General features: G+C 34.1%; 2 protein-coding genes across 2 annotated transcripts in view; both read right to left on the bottom strand.

Annotated features, from left to right (window-relative positions):
- Window positions 1-2,665: 2,665 nt before the first annotated feature.
- On the bottom strand, window positions 2,666-8,972 carry LOC106056066 (late histone H1-like). Its single transcript, XM_056008932.1, has 4 exons — window positions 8,805-8,972; window positions 6,747-6,905; window positions 6,118-6,235; window positions 2,666-4,839 (listed from the first exon to the last, which is right to left on the bottom strand). Exons 1-4 carry the CDS (start codon window positions 8,859-8,861, stop codon window positions 4,499-4,501), a joined length of 675 nt encoding a protein of 224 aa, XP_055864907.1. The 5' UTR covers window positions 8,862-8,972; the 3' UTR covers window positions 2,666-4,498.
- A 5,866-nt stretch (window positions 8,973-14,838) lies between these two features.
- LOC106056048 (cilia- and flagella-associated protein 74-like) overlaps window positions 14,839-17,527 on the bottom strand; it is a 52,763-nt gene continuing 50,074 nt past the window's right edge. Inside the window, exons 45-47 of the mRNA XM_056008342.1 lie at window positions 15,966-16,034; window positions 15,504-15,569; window positions 14,839-15,276 (exon numbers count right to left, since the gene is read on the bottom strand). Coding sequence (XP_055864317.1) covers window positions 15,178-15,276; window positions 15,504-15,569; window positions 15,966-16,034 — 234 coding nt within the window. The 3' untranslated portion in view covers window positions 14,839-15,177. The remainder of the gene's footprint in view (window positions 15,277-15,503; window positions 15,570-15,965; window positions 16,035-17,527) is intronic.

Raw genomic sequence — 17,527 nt, 5'->3', positions numbered from 1 at the left:
TCCTGGTTAATTTAAAATTCCCTGTTACTTTTGTGAAAAAAATTAATACTTTGTCCTCAATCACTTTGAAAAGCACACACTCAACTTTCACATGAAACATTAACAAAACTTTCTTTTAGACTTTAAAAAAAAAATTTCTACTGTTTTATACATTACTTTGATATTTTATGTGCAAAGATGTAATATAAATTTTCTTGTATAATTTTTGATACATTCTGTACCTTCATTGAAGTCCATTAGGACTAAACAAAGCGCTCTATTCTTGTAAATGACTGTTAAGAAGAATTTTACGCAAATGGCCAGGTGTGGACCAGATCTTCATCACACAAGTCCTGTCTGAGGTTGCCAATGACCATTAGTATACCTGGGTTATATCATATGCATGGGCCAGTCCTCAGGTCCTGGATCCAATGCAATTGTCCCCAAGTAACACTAACCATGTGGAGTTTCTTCCTATTCCTATTCCCCCAACAAAGCTGTCAGTACACACCAGGCAACTCTCTTATCCACCTATTTAAGAAAGAGTGCTCTTTGTCATTGTTGATTTGTTTGTAAAATTAAATACTTATTTCATCTTCTTTAATAGCTTCTGATTTAGTTAGATAGTTATTGCTTTTCTAAGTATCAGGACATCAGTATTGGAGGTGAAATGGCTGCCTGGCCTTGTGGTTTGCGCACTGGACTGTCGTTCAGACTTCTTGATGGTCCCGAGTTCTAACCCTGCCCACCCCCATCGTCCTGCAGGAGATTTGGACTAGGAAGTAAATTATCTTCAACTCTGAAGGAACATCCAAAACATGTAAAACATTTTACAAACAAATCTCAGATGAAAAAACTAAACAATATTGCACAGTCCACAGCAGCACCAGCAAAACTATAGCAATTTGTAAAGACAAACACATAGCCCTCGACACTAAAATGAGACTTAAGCTCCTGTGGCCCATGGCCACATTCTTAATACGCTTACAAGTCTTGGACATTGGAACTAGAGAGACAAATCCTAGCGATGGAATTTAGATGGTACAGAAAGATCCTAGGTATCACAAAGACTGCATCACAGAGATTAGAGACAGGATTAGTACAGCGATTGGACCCCACGATGACATGCTAACTACTATAAAAAAACGGAAACTAAACTCTATGGCCATATTACAAGGTTGTCAGGGCTTGCAAAGACATTTCTTCAGGGAACAGTACCAAGAAAAAGAAGCAGACACAGAAAGTGATGCGAAGACAACATAAAAGAATGGGCGGGCCTGCAAAAGACGAATGGAGAAAGATGGTCAACAGATCTTGTGTTGTGCCACAAGTGAGTGTGAAATACCAGTAATGAGAATATCTCAATCATGCTTAAGGAGCTTAACATGAAACCTCTTTGCCAAAATTGCCCTAACTACCAAAAGTGGTCTTTTTCTATGATTTAGTGGCAGAGCACTCCTTGTAGGTGGAGAAACGTCTCTCCACAGTTGCTTGTCCATTGAAAGTACGAGGCTCTCTTTAACAGCTTTACAAAGCGTGGTCGAGAGGCCAAGTGCACTTGAACTTGGCTACCTAGAAGGGGGCTCGAGGTTCGACACCCGACTTGTGTTTACTGAGCTCCTAAAGGCAGCACGGAAAACCAACTCCTAGATACCCCCTCCCACCCACTGGTCCACAAATGAGATAGGACCAAAAGCGCTCTGAGCATGCTATAAGCATGAAAGAAGCACTATATAAAAGCTATAATAAATTTTTTAAAAAGCCTTTTGAATACCACAGCAATACAAGACAAATAAAAACCCACCAATAGTTTCTAAGTAAGTCTCACAAAATCAACACAATAACCTAGATGTAGTTCTAAATCTACCTTTATAATTTACAGGCATTTAGTTGGAGTTTTTTTCAATTTTAAACAAATATTCTAGTATCCCAAGTTTTCTTTATTTTTTCAAGGAAAAATTTTGCCTCATCCATCGAATACTGCCTGGTTATCATTAAACATGAAGGAACATCTGAAACTTGTAAAACAATTCATTCTTTTTCCAAAGACTATTATAGTTCATACTAAATTTCATGTGTTATCCAGGTCATGTTGCAACCCTGGGCATAAATAAAAAGAAAATCAACTTCTGAAAATCTGAAATCAATCGAGATGTTTTATTTCACTACTAGAGCTATATAGTTTTATAATTTAAATTATACCGGGGTATAGCAAATTATTAGCATTACAAACATAATGCACTATGAGATAGCATTTTTGAATGGAGTTTTGAACAAGTAGGTCTTGTATTCTTGAATGTAGTGAAGCTGTGTTAGCTCAATTACATCAGTAAAACAGCAAAAGTTTATAGGGAAGTTATACTCAATCATTTTCAATGCATATTATAATTTTATACTTCCTAACCTTTAATCCTTCTAAATACTAAGTACTAGTAGTTTTCCATTATATGGAATTATAGTCACACAATTTATTCGTAGTTTACTAAATGCATCATGTTTTCTAAAGCAGATGTCACTATTTTGAGAAAAAACAAAAAAAATACTACACTTGAGACGTTCATGTGTACTTTTATATTAAAGGCAACAATTACTGAAAATTTTCAGATTTCTGCTTAAATCTACTTAAGTGGCTGTGTGAAATAAAAAAAAAAATTCCCCCCAAAAATAATAAAAGTCTTATTAAGAATTATTGTTACAACATACTTTATTATGAAAGCAGAAAGAATGACACATACTAATGATAGATGGAGATGATCTTCAAGGGTAGCAACAATGGGGGGGTTATTAAAACAAACACTACATTTCTGAAACAAAGAATTTACAGTACCAAGGTACTTTTCAAGAAGAAAAAAAAATAGTAAAAAGGAATAAATGAAATCTCAAAATTTAATTACAATAACTGAAATTACATGAACTCAATGCTATATATAATTGTCAAGTAGAAAGAAAAATTACAGCACATAAATCTTTTTAAATTTCATTTTAAGGGGATACACAAATTGAAATTACACACAAATTGAAATTACACTTTCTTATATAAACTATTATATTATGAACATCTGCACAAATACACATAAAACATGGATTCTAAAAAAAAGTTTCTTCATAAATCCTACAAGCTTTCCCAACTTTCTGAAATTATCTTTCTAGAATAACAATACAAAAATTAACAATTAGTGGAGCAAATAAATAAAAATGTTACATCTGAAAAACTAAGCTAAAAGTCCAGCATTTAATTCAATCAATTGTCATCCTGATTAAGAATAGATATACACTGAGAAAAAAACACTTTGGGCCTAAACCAGAATTCTGATTAACATAACTGCAGAAAACAATGTGAATTTCAATATGATGCTGCCTTTTTATCTCAAAAGATAAAATAAAGCTAATTAGATAAAACAAAACAAAACAAAAAATGTTGGGATAAAATTTATCAGACTTAAAAACAAATTATGCATCACATTTTACGAGTTTGACAGAAGAAAAAAAAAAGAAAAAAAGGTGAATACAATTTATAAACAACAACCAACAGTCAAGCCCCCAAACAACATGGCTCTCCTGGTCCTCCATATATACCTAAGTTAAACCAAGATGTAGATTGAGTAAATACTTTAACAGTAAGTTTCAAATGTAAAAATTGGACAAGATGTTAAAAATATAACAACAGAAATTAAAAATATGTATACCTAATGAAAGCCAGTTAAAAGTTAAATGTTCCCCCCCCTTAGCACAAAACAGCGATCATGGTATGTTGCATTAAATAGTAACAATCCATTTAAAAATAATACAATATCATGGCTAAAAAAAAAATATTGTATGGTAATTCCCTCATAAATGAAATTTAAAGTAACATTAAAATTGAACATGAAAGATGATATTCACAATGAACAAAAATGTATACTAAACCAATGTTCTATTTATTGAATACTCATGCTCAATAAAGATCTTGTTCAAGTGAAAATTGTTTTACCACCTATCTCATAACACTTAACTTCTTAAAAAAAAACCTATTTGAAAAATCAGTAGACCAAGACTATTTTCATTATTGCAGGGAATTGACTTATTCTTATGGTTCATGATAACCAAAATAATACAATTAAGTCTTTGATAAAAAAAAAAAAAAAAAGAGGGGGGAGTAAGGAATGTCATCCACACTGCATATGTGTGATTTGTACAAAACAAAAATAATTCTCCCTCCCCCTTTCTAGTTTAATTAATGAGTTTAAGCCCTCACAGTTATTTTTTCTTTTATGCAATGTGGCAGACTTTGAATCAACTGAAACTATTGTGATGAGTCATGGTCAGTTTGTCAACATTCAAACACAAGAGTTCCAATGTCACCCCCCCCCTTTTTTTTTACAATCATTTTTTTTTTATCCCATATATATGAAAGCAACTTTCACCTGGTGAAGGATACAAGTCCAACATAACTAGTTAGTAAGAACACTGTGATCAAATGTTCACAAAATGTACAGATGACCAGATGCATTTTGATGTCAAAAAAATAAAAATTTATGAACTAACTGTCACTCTTTTTTTCATCAGAGTCACCTTCTGCTGTTGGGGCTGCTACTGGGGCTTCCTCAGCTGCTGCTGCTGCCTTGCCTTTCTTGCCTTTAGCTGCAGGTTTCTTCTCTTCTTTTTTCTCTTCTGTCTTTTTCTCTTCAGATTTCTCTTCACTTTCTTCTGCTGCAGGTTCTTCTACTTTTCCTTTCTTTCCTTTGCCTTTAGCTGCTGGTTCTTTGGCTGCCCTCTTAGGAGCAGCTTTTTTCACTGGTGGTTTAGGGGCATCTCCTCTGCTTTGTGAACGAGTCTTGCGACCAGCATTAACATCAACTTCACCATCTAAAACATATTTAGCTGAGGAAAAAAGACATGGTATTCATTATTAATTAATGACAAGAATAGAATTTTTTTTTACATTAATTTTTACAAACCATACTTGAAAACAATTCTAAGCAAAAAATAATGTGCTGAAACAACAAAGTTACTAAGACTGTGTGGAAACACAAACTCAAAATCAGCCTCCGAAGTTGTCCACTCAAGCAGGTTTTCATTATTTTCAAAAAGAATATCAGAAACTTTGAACTACAAACTATCAACAACTACAACCCTGTTTCCATCAATACAAAAAAGAAGAGACATGGACGTGTCGAAAGTGTTGCAGATACTGTTGTACTGATAGTTCAACTAACAACTTATGCCACAGGATACGTTTTATTAATGTTATTATTATTACATTGTTAATATTCATATGTATTCAATGAACTGAAAGTTATGAAGATATAGTTAAATCCTAGGTGTCACAAAGACCACATCACAAATGATTAGAAACAGGATTAATACAGCAGTTAGACCCCATGATGACCTAACCACTGTCAAAAAAACTTCAACTCTATGGCCACACCACAAGCTCCTCAGGACTCGCACAGACCTTCCCTTAACAGTACAAGGAAGATGAAGACAGAAAGCGATGGGAAGATAACATCAAAGACAAAGGACAGCGAGGAATGAAGAAAGGCAGTTGGCAGATCTTGAGTGGTGCCTCAACAATAGCACCGCAGTTCATGCGAATAATATGAATCACTACTTTTTCATTGTTGTTTTAAATTATATTCCACTTATATGGATACTAAATGGATTTTATTCTCTTTAAAAAAAAAAGTAAACATTTCTTTGTAAATGTAGGTTGTTAGTATGACAGAACTTAATTTAGCAATACAATTGTAATAAAATGTTTGTATAAATGTGTTAAAAATATGGTAAATGGCCATCTCCCTTACTAAATAGTCTCAAGTGTTTTTTTTTAAATATTAATAGTAAATAGTTGTACAAAAGGTGTATTTTTTAAGAAAAAAAAAATGCTTGCAAAGTTGATTCGAAAATTAAATGTTTTGATTTCAGAAAAAAAAAAAAAAGTAGCTTCTGAACTTTGAAAGGTCTTAGAAAATATAATGTCAGATTTTTAATACCGGCATCTGTTCTAGTTTATGAGATCTAAACAGAATGGACAGACGGACATACAGACTACACAAATCTAATAGCGGCTATTTGCCTTTCTGGGGGGATGCTTAAAAAACAAAGCTCATTATCAACTCACTCTTTTGTAAAAAAAAAAAAAAAAAAAAAAACCCTAACCTTCTTCCATTGTTTTGGCAATAGTAGAATTTTTCTTTGGTGCTGGCTTAGCTTTACTTTTCTGTGTTTCCTGTCGTGTGTCACCAAGTTTCTCACCAGACAACAAAGCTTTCCCCTCCTGAAAGGAAACAATTTAAAATGTTTAGATGATAGCTCAAGGACAATCTTGAAGAACAAAGTAGTCATTTTAAAATTAAGAGTCAAAATATGCAGAACACATGATTTTCAACAAACCATAACAACTGGGGTCAGCAGCTGCTTGTGACATGATGTATATAACACCCCTAACCATAATTAAACCAATAAATAATTATTTTTTTTTAGTGACTCCTTCGAAAAAATATATATATATATAATATATATATATATTTAAAGTTTTAACCTATATACATTTTCACTTTCATGGATGCTCATATTAATATATACTATTATTCATTCAGACATGTTTCGGTTAACTAATTAGAGTGAATCATAGTCAAGAATCAGTCAATAAGTAGCCAGACAAAATTGAAAAATAAAGTATTTCTTGGAAAACATTAGAAGAATAAACCAGCTTTAAATCGAGTACATTTGTTATTAAATTGTTTTGACACTTTTGATCTTAAAAATTCAGGTAGAAATAGGTGTACCTTAGCTGTAGCTGCCATTGTACTGTCTTTAGTCAATTTAGATTTCTTTGTAGGAGGTTCTGGAGTTTTTTCCTTTGTTAACTCTTCTATTTGTTTCTGTTGTCCTCGTGTCTGAGCATCCTCATCCGGTTTCTTACCATCTAAAATTCTCTCAGCCTCCTGGAAAAAGTTTTGTGCTTTTTAAAAATAGATTCAGTAAACACCACCCCTAAATTAACTTTTGCTCAATATGCTCGATTTAAAGCTGATCCAATCACTAAGTGTAAGTTTTGACTTATGGTCAGAAAAAACCATAAAGTTTGTAAATACCATCTTCTTGAATATTTCGGAATTTTCTTTTTGTCTGGTTATGTGTTTTCTAAACAAATGATTACATGCTGGGGGTTGCTTTCAGTCTTGAATTGTCTAGTTCAATTATACAATACCTGCACAATGAGAAATCAAAGATATGCTCCGTCTGTAGATCTATCTAAAATCTTAAATTCTACCAATTATGGCCCTTGAAATATTACGATACATATATCAACACAGCTACAGTGAACATAATAGGGGTTAGTGAACATAACAGTTAACCCAATAGCTCCTATTTCCGGTTCAAAACCCTTTCCAGGCCCTAAACAAAGAGAGATAACCCCGAATTTAAAAAATCCTAAAAAATATTTATTTTGAAAAAATGAATGAAATTTAAGATCTAATACATATTAACAAACAAACAACTTTAAAAAATAAAACTGTATGTCTAGTTTAAAAAGATATATAAAGCTTCAAAAATACTCATTTTCCCACGTGGGGGCTTACACTGGGGCTATGGGCCTGTTCATTTGAAAAATTATTTAAGCAATAAAAATCTTCCACATTTTTATTAAAAATAGAATCAGTAATCTCCAAAATGATTTGTAATCACGCTTGCAACGAGACTAGAAGAAATCATTATAAAAAGTTTAAAGCAAGTATATTGAATAGAGGATTATAGAAACGCTCTACATTCTACAATGCTTTAACTTTAGGACAAAAAACGGGAAAACTTTTCCAACTGCAGAAGGAGCTAATGGGTTAAACACAAAATTTCCTGACAACCAGTGTTTTAAAGATTGAGTAAAAGGTATCAACCTTGTTAAATCGCTGCAGTGTGAAACATTTAGGATATAATACATTTTTTTCCTATTGACATATTGTATTTTAAGCCTAAGGCTTTTGAACAATGAATGAAATAGGTGTGAAAAATGTTACTTAATAACTTATTAAATACTAGATCTAGATTGACTAGATCTACATCTAAAGATTTACTGAAAATTGTGATTTTACTAATTTTAGTGGTTTTAAATTTCATTTAATTTAGACTAGATCTAGATCTAATACTACTAATAGTCTAGATCTTGACTCATAAAGTCAGACTAGATTTCTAACTCTAGTCTCAATTCTAGATATAGATAGTCTAGTCTAGATCTAGACTAGTCATGGACAAATTTTAGAGGCCAAAATAAAATAATGCGGGAAAAGGAAATTTAAATTTGATTTGGCTTGGTTTCATGTAGATTAAAAAATAGACTTTTTCTTTCAACAAATAAGCTTATAAATCACTAATAAACATTAAATACATTTAAATATCTTTGCAATTACACAGAGTTTAATTCAGTTGAGATTTTCAAACAAAAATAGCCGTTTTTAGCAATTAATTTTTTCAAATAGTGACCTTGCGAGCCAAAATAGGCCGCCATATTGGAAATCAGACTGGATTTCTTTTAAAATATCAAGTCAAGATATTGAGACCTGTCTAGATTATCGATAATAAATTTCGTTTGGGATCCAGAGATAACATATTTATATACATCCATTCCAAGATAAAAACGTACCAATATCCCTATTCTAATACCCTTTAAAAATAAAGGTTCTATAAATAATTTAGACTCTATTTCAAAAGTTTACAAGAGAAACAATACCACTCTAGAGGATCTAAAGTGTCGTAAATACAAGCAAAATGGCGATGTCGCTGAGTTTGATGTGTGCTATTTCGAATGTCATTTTCATCAGCAGTGGGTTAATAGAAAATGCAATTACCTTAGCAGTTGCTTGCATCGTTCCATCACGAGCAATGGCTGTTTTTGTGTCACTCATTTTGTTGGTAATATTTCCTAAATTTGAATGCCGAAAGGCACTAGCAAAACGTAAGTTTCACACGAGGTGGTGGGCAGCAGACTCAAGGAAGCGTTGTCACGTGATGTAGCATTTGGACTATGATTGGTTAATAGAACGGAGGCTGTACCAAAAGCGGGAGTATGAAAACTTATTTATAAATTGTAAACAAACAATACATTAATGAAAGGTCACGTTAAAAAAAAATAATTTCATCGAACTAGGACATAATGATGTCAAATCTATGCGACAACAGAAACAAAGCAGGAGCGTTGATTTTAACATTACTAATACTTTGTAATTGAACGGCATTATCAAAAATGATAAATGCGCGCGCTTTTTATTGACGTGCGTATACGAAAAAGGTGGAGTAGTTGTGAAGGTTAAAAAATATCTAGATCTAGAATTATCTCCCTTGATCTAGAAGCCCAAGCCTTGGTATAGTGATCCGTGGTCTCTAGATCAAGATACCCATATTATTTAAACAACAATAATTTGAGATCGATATCTCGAAATGCCTAATGTTCAAAAATTGAAAAGAAAAAGAAGTCTATATTCTAATCTTATAAAATACATACAGACGTTACTTCAAAAAAGAAGATGATTACGTCCTACACGTCATGCAACTAGTCCTGCATGTTAACCAATGACTTAAATTCTGCCAAGTCACTGGTTTTCCTGGCTGGCTCAGGCAATCCATCCAAAACATGTAACATATTTTACAAACATGCGTAAACTTTATGATTTAGTTCATTTTTGTCCGCCCCCCCCCCTGCGGGGATCGGATTTAGTGACCGATTTTTTGCTTTGATACTATTTATTTTAGGTGAGATTTTAATACTAAACCATCACTTGCCCCAGCGCAGTCAAAGTGGTTTTGAGTTTAAAGCCCCCCTACCAGGGGTTTTGCAGTCAAATCCCCTCTTTTGTTAAACCAGAACCAAAAAAATAAAAATGCAAACGAGAACCCACAATTTCCAAGAGCATAGCTAAGGAAAATTTTGATTTTAAAATCCCTCTCCGAAATTTACGATAAAACCCCTCTTCAATATAAGACTGTCCATACATCAGTCACCAGATACATCAGTCACCAGATACATCAGTCACCAGATACATCAGTCACCAGATACACCAGTCACCAGATTCTATGAGCGTAGCCAAGAGGGGTTTGTGTTTAAAACCCCCCTCCAGCGGGGTTTATAGCTAAAAACTACCTCTTCAATATAAAAAAGCAAATTACATGCTCAAAATTCTATGAGCGTAGCCAAAGGGTTTTTGAGTTTAAACCCTCCTTCAGCGGCGTTTGAAGCTACAAAAAATACTTCAAAATAAAAAAAAATGAAATTACACACTCAAAATTCTATGAGCGTCGCCAAGCCAAGGGAGGGAGGTCTCCAAAACCCCTCCTTCAGAGGGCTTTTTTTTATGTTTAAAACCCCTCCTTAAGGTTTTGAGTTTAAATACCCCCATACAGAGAGTTTTGAGGTTGAAAACCTCTCTTTTCAATTTTATTCTAAAGCAAACTACAGTCACCAAATTCTATGACCGTAGCTAATGGGGTTTTAAATTTAAAAAAAAAAACTCCCTAGATTTTTTAGTTCAACCCCCCCCTCCTAAATGAGTTTGACGATAAAACTTCCCTTTTTGATATAAAATCTAAATCAAACTACTGTCACCTAATTCCAAGCGCGTAGCCATAGAGGTAACAATTTTCTACCAGTGGCTGGGCTCAATTAATAAAGTGCAGTGAATAGTCATCTGCCGAAATTGAAAAAGTCTAAATGTGGCTCAACAAAGATGGCTAAGACGGATTTTAGGAGTCAGTTATAGAGATCTGGTCTCAATCAAGGAAATCATATGCCGAACTGGGAGTCGACCCCTTAGTAAGGTTGTGACAGAGCGTCGCATGAGGTTTGCGGGACATGTTCTCCGACAAAATGAATTACGCATAATAAGAGTTACGATGACATGGAGGCCATTACGAGGAAAGCGCAAACAGGGACATCCTAGTACAACTTTGCGCTACACTTTCATGGAGGTAATAATTTTCATCATCAATGACTTCATAGTAAGCATAAATTTGCCATTAATCATATAATCATAACGGTACCAGTATCGATTTCGATCTAGATTTATGTTTTAATTAAATAATATTTTTTTTTGTAAGCCTTAAGTGTAGTATTTTTAGATCTATGTTATTACAAATAAACAACAAGAAACTTACTTTTTACTTTTCAAATCGCAGAAAGTAGAGCTTTATACGGTTATACCCATATTGATCTGTGAATAAGTTGGGTGGTTTGCTATTTCGCGGCTGTGTGTATGTGTTTAAGTTAACTTCAGTGTATAGTGTAATTCTTAAATTTTGTTCTTGTTGAATTTCAAACAAAATTAATTGTAATAATAATTTAAAAAAAAAACAAAAAAAAAAAAAACAAGAAGATAACGTGTTCGGGCCTTTGTGTCCGCCCCTGCTCCCATACAGCTGATGTGTTCAAAGGAATTAGATATGGTCATAACGATGTCTCCCATACAGCTGATGTGTTCAAAGGAATTAGATATGGTCAGAACGATGTCTCCCATACAGCTGATGTGTTCAAAGGAATTAGATATGGTCATAACGATGTCTCCCGTACAGCTGATGTGTTCAAAGGAATTAGATATGGTCATAACGATGTCTCCCGTACAGCTAATGTGTTCAAAGGAATTAGATATGGTCAGAACGATGTCTCCCATACAGCTAATGTGTTCAAAGGAATTAGATATGGTCAGAACGATGTCTCCCATACAGCTAATGTGTTCAAAGGAATTAGATATGGTCAGAACGATGTCTCCCATACAGCTGATGTGTTCAAAGGAATTAGATATGGTCAGAACGATGTCTCCCATACAGCTGATGTGTTCAAAGGAATTAGATATGGTCAGAACGATGTCTCCCATACAGCTGATGTGTTCAAAGGAAAGACGAATGCCGATACAGTTTGGGATCAGCGGCATTGCAGCCTCTGTCAACGTGTTGCACTGCACGCTGCTCTGGCTCCTCGTTTTTCCTCAAGTTGATTCCCGAAACCTTTCCACATGTTATATATAGCTGCTGCTGGAACTATCGACCTTGACCAAACGGTGAAAAAGTACACCGTCAATGGCTTTTGTAGTCCGAGTCTCTTTCTTCCGTATTGTAGGGTCCATATTGGTTTGAGAGTTAGAGGAGAAAAGAAATAAGGACGACATTGAGAATACAATAGAAGTAAATGACTGGGGCTCACTGGGATCATAGTTCATGAATTCTGAAAAAGACGAACATAATGAAGATCTTATAAAGCAATTTTAATAAATGTCAGAACTGCTACTTGTTCTTGAATATAAAACAGCAATAAATGCATTGTAGCAAAGAATGCATGCTACTGATAGGCAGCGCTTTTTTTTTTTCTAATATAATGAATTACTCTGGTAATGGAACTATAACAGGTCTTTAGTTCCATACTCTGGTAATTAAGTATTTGTTTCGGCAATGTTTCTCGTCTAAAGAATCCTCGAATCGCTTATTTGAAACTGTTTTTTTAAAGAATTAATACAATTTAAAAATTTGATACGATTGTGGCAGAACCCCATTGACGTAGGCCTACGAATTCAACATTCCAGCTTGGGAAAGATTTTACCCAACAGCTATGGCGTGCACCGGAAGCGCTTCAAGTCCTGTCTAAATGTTCCACAATGAGAGCGACCGTTACGGTTTTGGGTCATACCACGTGGTGCATGCCCCGTCTCTGCCTCCCCCCCCCCCCCTATGATGGCCTGATTCGACCCGTACTAACCACCGTGGAATTTCTACCTATGCTGTAATCGCCACAATGCCGTTGGAGGAGGGGGGAATCGACATATCAGCTTGCCTATTACCGACGATCCTCTTGTGGAATGGAGTGTCGGACTTGTTGGACTGTGTTGACGAGACTCTGTTCTATCCTCACCCCGGAAACAAAAGATCAGTCAGGGTAACCAAACGGAGGCTGTTTTCACTATCATTGGCCTATGTAGGTTCCACCACTAGACGTTTCCACGTTGAGGCTAAGGGAGCTGGATTATAGGCCTACACCAGATGTGTTTCATACCAAACTCATCCCTATTTGATACAACTGGGAATTTTTGTCGTGATAATTGAACCCAATGCAAAGTAAAAATTGAAAAATATAAATCTTAAAGGGCAGGGATAATACGATAATGGTGTAATAATGAAAGGAAAAACGAATAGTCTAAAAAACAAAAAAAAAAGGGGGGGGGGGATTTAAATCGAAGGCGTTTTTTCGTACCAGGCTCTAGGGAAAAAAGAGAACGTGTACACATTAGCCCTAAAGGCGTTTCTAAGCCTTTACAGATCGCGACCCCCTTTTTACGATTACCCACTATGTGTTTTGCGGCGACCCCAGCCGTAAAATTATTTCCGTTCATAAGCTTAGGGTCCTAGGTAACTGTTTTTTTCTGTTATAAAATCGTAGTTAGGATGTAAATATCTGATATGTATTGCCGCAGCATTGCTAAACCTTTTTGTTTAATAACGATGTGCAATATATATTTATAATTAAATTACAAATAAAAGCGAGTTTTTCTTTATGGCTTGCATTCATTTACTTTTCTATTGCGCATTCGCTACATTCACGCTGCATATTAATGGGACAATTTCAAAAGTATGGCGGAGTACAACAGTGAAGGCAAGTGTAAACATTACTGCTACAAAGTTAATGATAATGGCAGAAGAGGGCGCGACATAATCTGAAACAGAACGGGATAGGACTGCAAACACTTGATCCAGATTAGTGTGACTGACTTTGAAATCATTTCACTGAATCACTATCAACTAGTTTAATGAATTCTTACTCAGATGTCTCCGGAGAGTTTTCAACTTTGAGCGTGAACGGACTTCTGATCAATACAAACGGATGTTATGTAGATTTGTAAAGCATAATGACGTCCGTGGTCATCTTTCTCTGGCCAACGGTTAACGAAAAAACCATGCTCCATTTAGATTGTTGTTTCTGTAATTTATCCTTGTCAAACTTCAATATCTTTTTTTTTTATTGTTCTGTATATTATGAAATCATTTGCTAATAACTTTTGTTCCCGAATTAATGCAATTACGAATGTCATTTATGTAAATTAGATAAAATGTCTGCCTGGTCATGTAGTAGCCTATATGCACTCTGGACTGTCTTTTGGTTGTCTCGATTCCCTGGTTCTAACCCTGTCATCCCCCATTATCCTGTGGGAAGTTTCGGCTAGGATGTAGATTATATTCAACTCTGAAAGAACATCTGTAACATGTAAAACATTTTACAAACCAAATAGAAACACGTGAAACATTTTACAAACCCAACAGGATGGCTGCCTGGTCGTGCGGTTTGCGCGCTGGACTGTCGTTCGGATTTATCGACGGTCGAGAGTTCAAACCCTGCCCGCTCCCATCCCCCCGTCGTCCTGCGGGAGGTTTGGACTAGGAAGTAAACTATCTTCAACTCTGAAGGAACATCCGAAATATGTAAAACATTTTACAAACAAACAAACAAACATGAGAAACATTGGCTTAATGTATAAGAATTCTATTTCAGTTGGAAGGATTAAATATGTTCTAAGTAATATATCAGTGGTTTGGAGGTCTACAGTAGGTATATATGTAATATAAGCAGTTAATGTTGCACTCAGACCATTGCAATTCCAAGTACAGAAGAGAAAACAACTAAGCGATGGGAAGGAGAGAGAGATGCAACTATTTTGTTCCCATTTTGTTTTTTAAATAAAAGGCAACGCCAAGAATATAATTAGTAACAATGCACCCAAGCACTTTTATTTGAAAAAAAAACAAAAAAAACAAGAACAACATTGTATCACAGTGTAATGGCATCACAATTAAAAAATATAACCTCTTTCAAAACACTAAACAAAAAATGAAATTTTGAAGCTTTGCAAGTTAAATATGTAATCGTAATACAAATATAGACATACAATATGAATGAATAAACAATAACATGTAGATACAAATATCTTATTATTATTATTTTATACTGTTTGCAGAAATATATTTTACTTTAAAATATATTTGGAGATCTCATTCATAAAATTTTTTAACAAATGAAAACATTTGAACATTATATAGGTATATTTCCTTTTCTCATCTATTGAGAGAAAAATAAGTGTTAGGTTAGAACTCAAAGAGAAGCCCGGTAATTTTACATGTCAAATGATCTTTCTTTTTTTTTCCAGCAATTTTTCAGGTGCCTGTAACGTTACTTGCTTTGGACTAGACATTTTATCCAGTGACAACCATGGCTTGAATCATTAGAGTTATCTGCTCTGAGCCATCACATTTCAGGGTTATTGTGGCTGTTTCTTCAACAAGTACATTAGGCTGTAAAATATAAATGTTACATTATTGTTTTAGTCAAATTATGGTATATCTTAGGAGACATTTTTTTCTAAATAACAATTTAGATGCAGGTATGGTTGCAAAGGCATTAAATAAAACCAAAAGATTGTACGCCTTTTCCCTCAACTCAGCATATTTTTGGAAGAGACAATGTACATTGTCAAAAGTATACTTTAACATCTATAAATAGAAGTAAATAGTAAGCTTACATCATGATTAGCAGGGGGTGTCCATGTAAAATTAACAGGTTTTTTGACTCCAGCTTCAATCATACCCTTTCAATGAAACAATAAAACAATGAAACAATTTGAGTTATTAATTGTTATAATAAACAGAATAAATAAATTATTGCATACCTTATTACGAGGAAAATAATAACCACAATATAATGAAAAGTAGACTATAAATTGATTGAAACAGTAGAACATTACCTTTTGAGGTAATAATATAATGAAAAGTAGACAACAAATTGATTGAAATGGTAGAACATTACCTTTTGAGGTAATAATATAATGAAAAGTAGACAACAAATTGATTGAAACAGTAGAACATTACCTTTTGAGGCAATAATATAATGAAAAGTAGACAACAAATTGATTGAAACAGTAGAACATTACCTTATGAGGTAATAATATAATGAAAAGTAGACAATAAATTGATTGAAACATTACCTTTTGAGGTTCTACTGTAAATCCTTTTTGAATGAGATTTTGAAGTCCTTCAATTGAGAACTCTCCATTCTATGAATGACATTGAATTTACAGAAAACAATGTAAGAAAAAATGAAACAATGTACAGAGTCTATGATGATTTTTAAAAAAGTTGTATACTTTTTGTATATTTTTTTTTAGTGTTTGAATTAAAGATACAAATTATAAGCACCTTTTTTTCCCTAATATGAGTTGGAATCTTAAAGCTATTAAAAAAAATCAAACAAATTAGGCAGACATTTTTTTGTATGAGGCATGGTGGCTAGTGATAAAACGCTTGGCTTCCAAACCAAGGGGTCTTGGATTCAAATCTTGGTGAAGACTGAAATTTTGAATTTCAGGATATTAGGATGCCTGGCATTAGTGGGAGAAAATAAAGGTGGTTGGTCTTTCTACTAGCCACATGATACCCTCATAAATCATTGATTGTCATTGACCATAGAAACAAGTGATCTTTACATCATCTGCCCTATAGATCAGACGCAAGATCTGATAGAGGGGGTACTTATTTTTATTTTATAAAATTGCTTAATTTTGAATGCCTTGACTTATTAAACTGTTGATTAAGTTTCACTTTTAAAAGGTCAATTTTTAAAATTGTTATGTGGCCATAACATAAATGACTCAAACATACAAAGTTAAGTAAATGTCTTAAAAATCATAATACAAATATCAACTTGAATTAGGATCAGGCAGTAGCCAGGACTCTGAATTGTCTGCCAAAAAAAACAACAACCCCTAATAAAACAATTGTACCTTACAGAAGAATGAGGCATTAGAGAACTATCTAGTTAATCAGTAAAATTTGTCTTTGTGTGTGTGTGTGTGTTTTTTCTTCTATGACTCCTGATCAACGTCCTGGTTAACTCCCCTTACTGTCTCCACAAATACAGTCACACAGGGCCTGAACTAGGTTTTTTGACACTAGACCCCAATATGAAACTTTATACCAATATGAAAGTGTATGCGTTTGTTTACAGAATAGTTTATTTATAGAAACTCCCTGCTGTATTAAAAGGATGTCAGCCTATGTCTATGTGTTTTAAGACCATGTTGCAGACTGTAAAACACAGTCACATCTTTGTTTGCTCCATTGTTGCAAAGAGTTGAGTGAAGTAGGTTAATTTATGCACCACATAGCAGACCAGCTTCTGTTGACTTTTGCTATTATAGGGTGTCATATGTGCATTGTATGCTTGGCCTACTTAATTCTTGCGCAGTCAGCTTCCCCCCCCCCTCCCCTGTACAAAATTGACTACTTTTATAAAATTAAGTGAATAGACCCAAAACACTGGCATTATTAGAGAAATACTGAGATTTAAATAATATTTAGATATTTTCAAAGGAATTCTAAAAATAACTATCTACATTAAATAATACTAATTGCATCTTTAGTTTGAAAGTTCTTCTTTCAAACCTTGCAATCTATAGGGCAGATGAAGTAAAGGTCATCTGTTTCTGTGGCCTACGGTTAAACAGGGTGTCATGTGGCCAGCACAACGAACAATCTGCTTAAATTTTCC

The sequence above is a fragment of the Biomphalaria glabrata genome, chromosome 13, assembly GCF_947242115.1.
Source record: "Biomphalaria glabrata chromosome 13, xgBioGlab47.1, whole genome shotgun sequence".
NCBI lineage: Eukaryota > Metazoa > Mollusca > Gastropoda > Planorbidae > Biomphalaria > Biomphalaria glabrata.
This window is presented reverse-complemented; position numbering and strand designations above follow the sequence as displayed.

What these genes read in the sequence shown, in the direction of transcription:
- LOC106056066 (XM_056008932.1), bottom strand. Translation starts at nt 8,861, where the DNA reads ATGAGTGACACAAAAACAGCCATTGCTCGTGATGGAACGATGCAAGCA. An exon ending in CAATGGCAGCTACAGCTAAG is followed by an intron (nt 6,236 to 6,746) that starts GTACACCTATTT and finishes GTTTCCTTTCAG; the next exon opens with GAGGGGAAAGCTTTGTTGTC. An exon ending in TGCCAAAACAATGGAAGAAG is followed by an intron (nt 4,840 to 6,117) that starts GTTAGGGTTTTT and finishes TTTTTTCCTCAG; the next exon opens with CTAAATATGTTTTAGATGGT.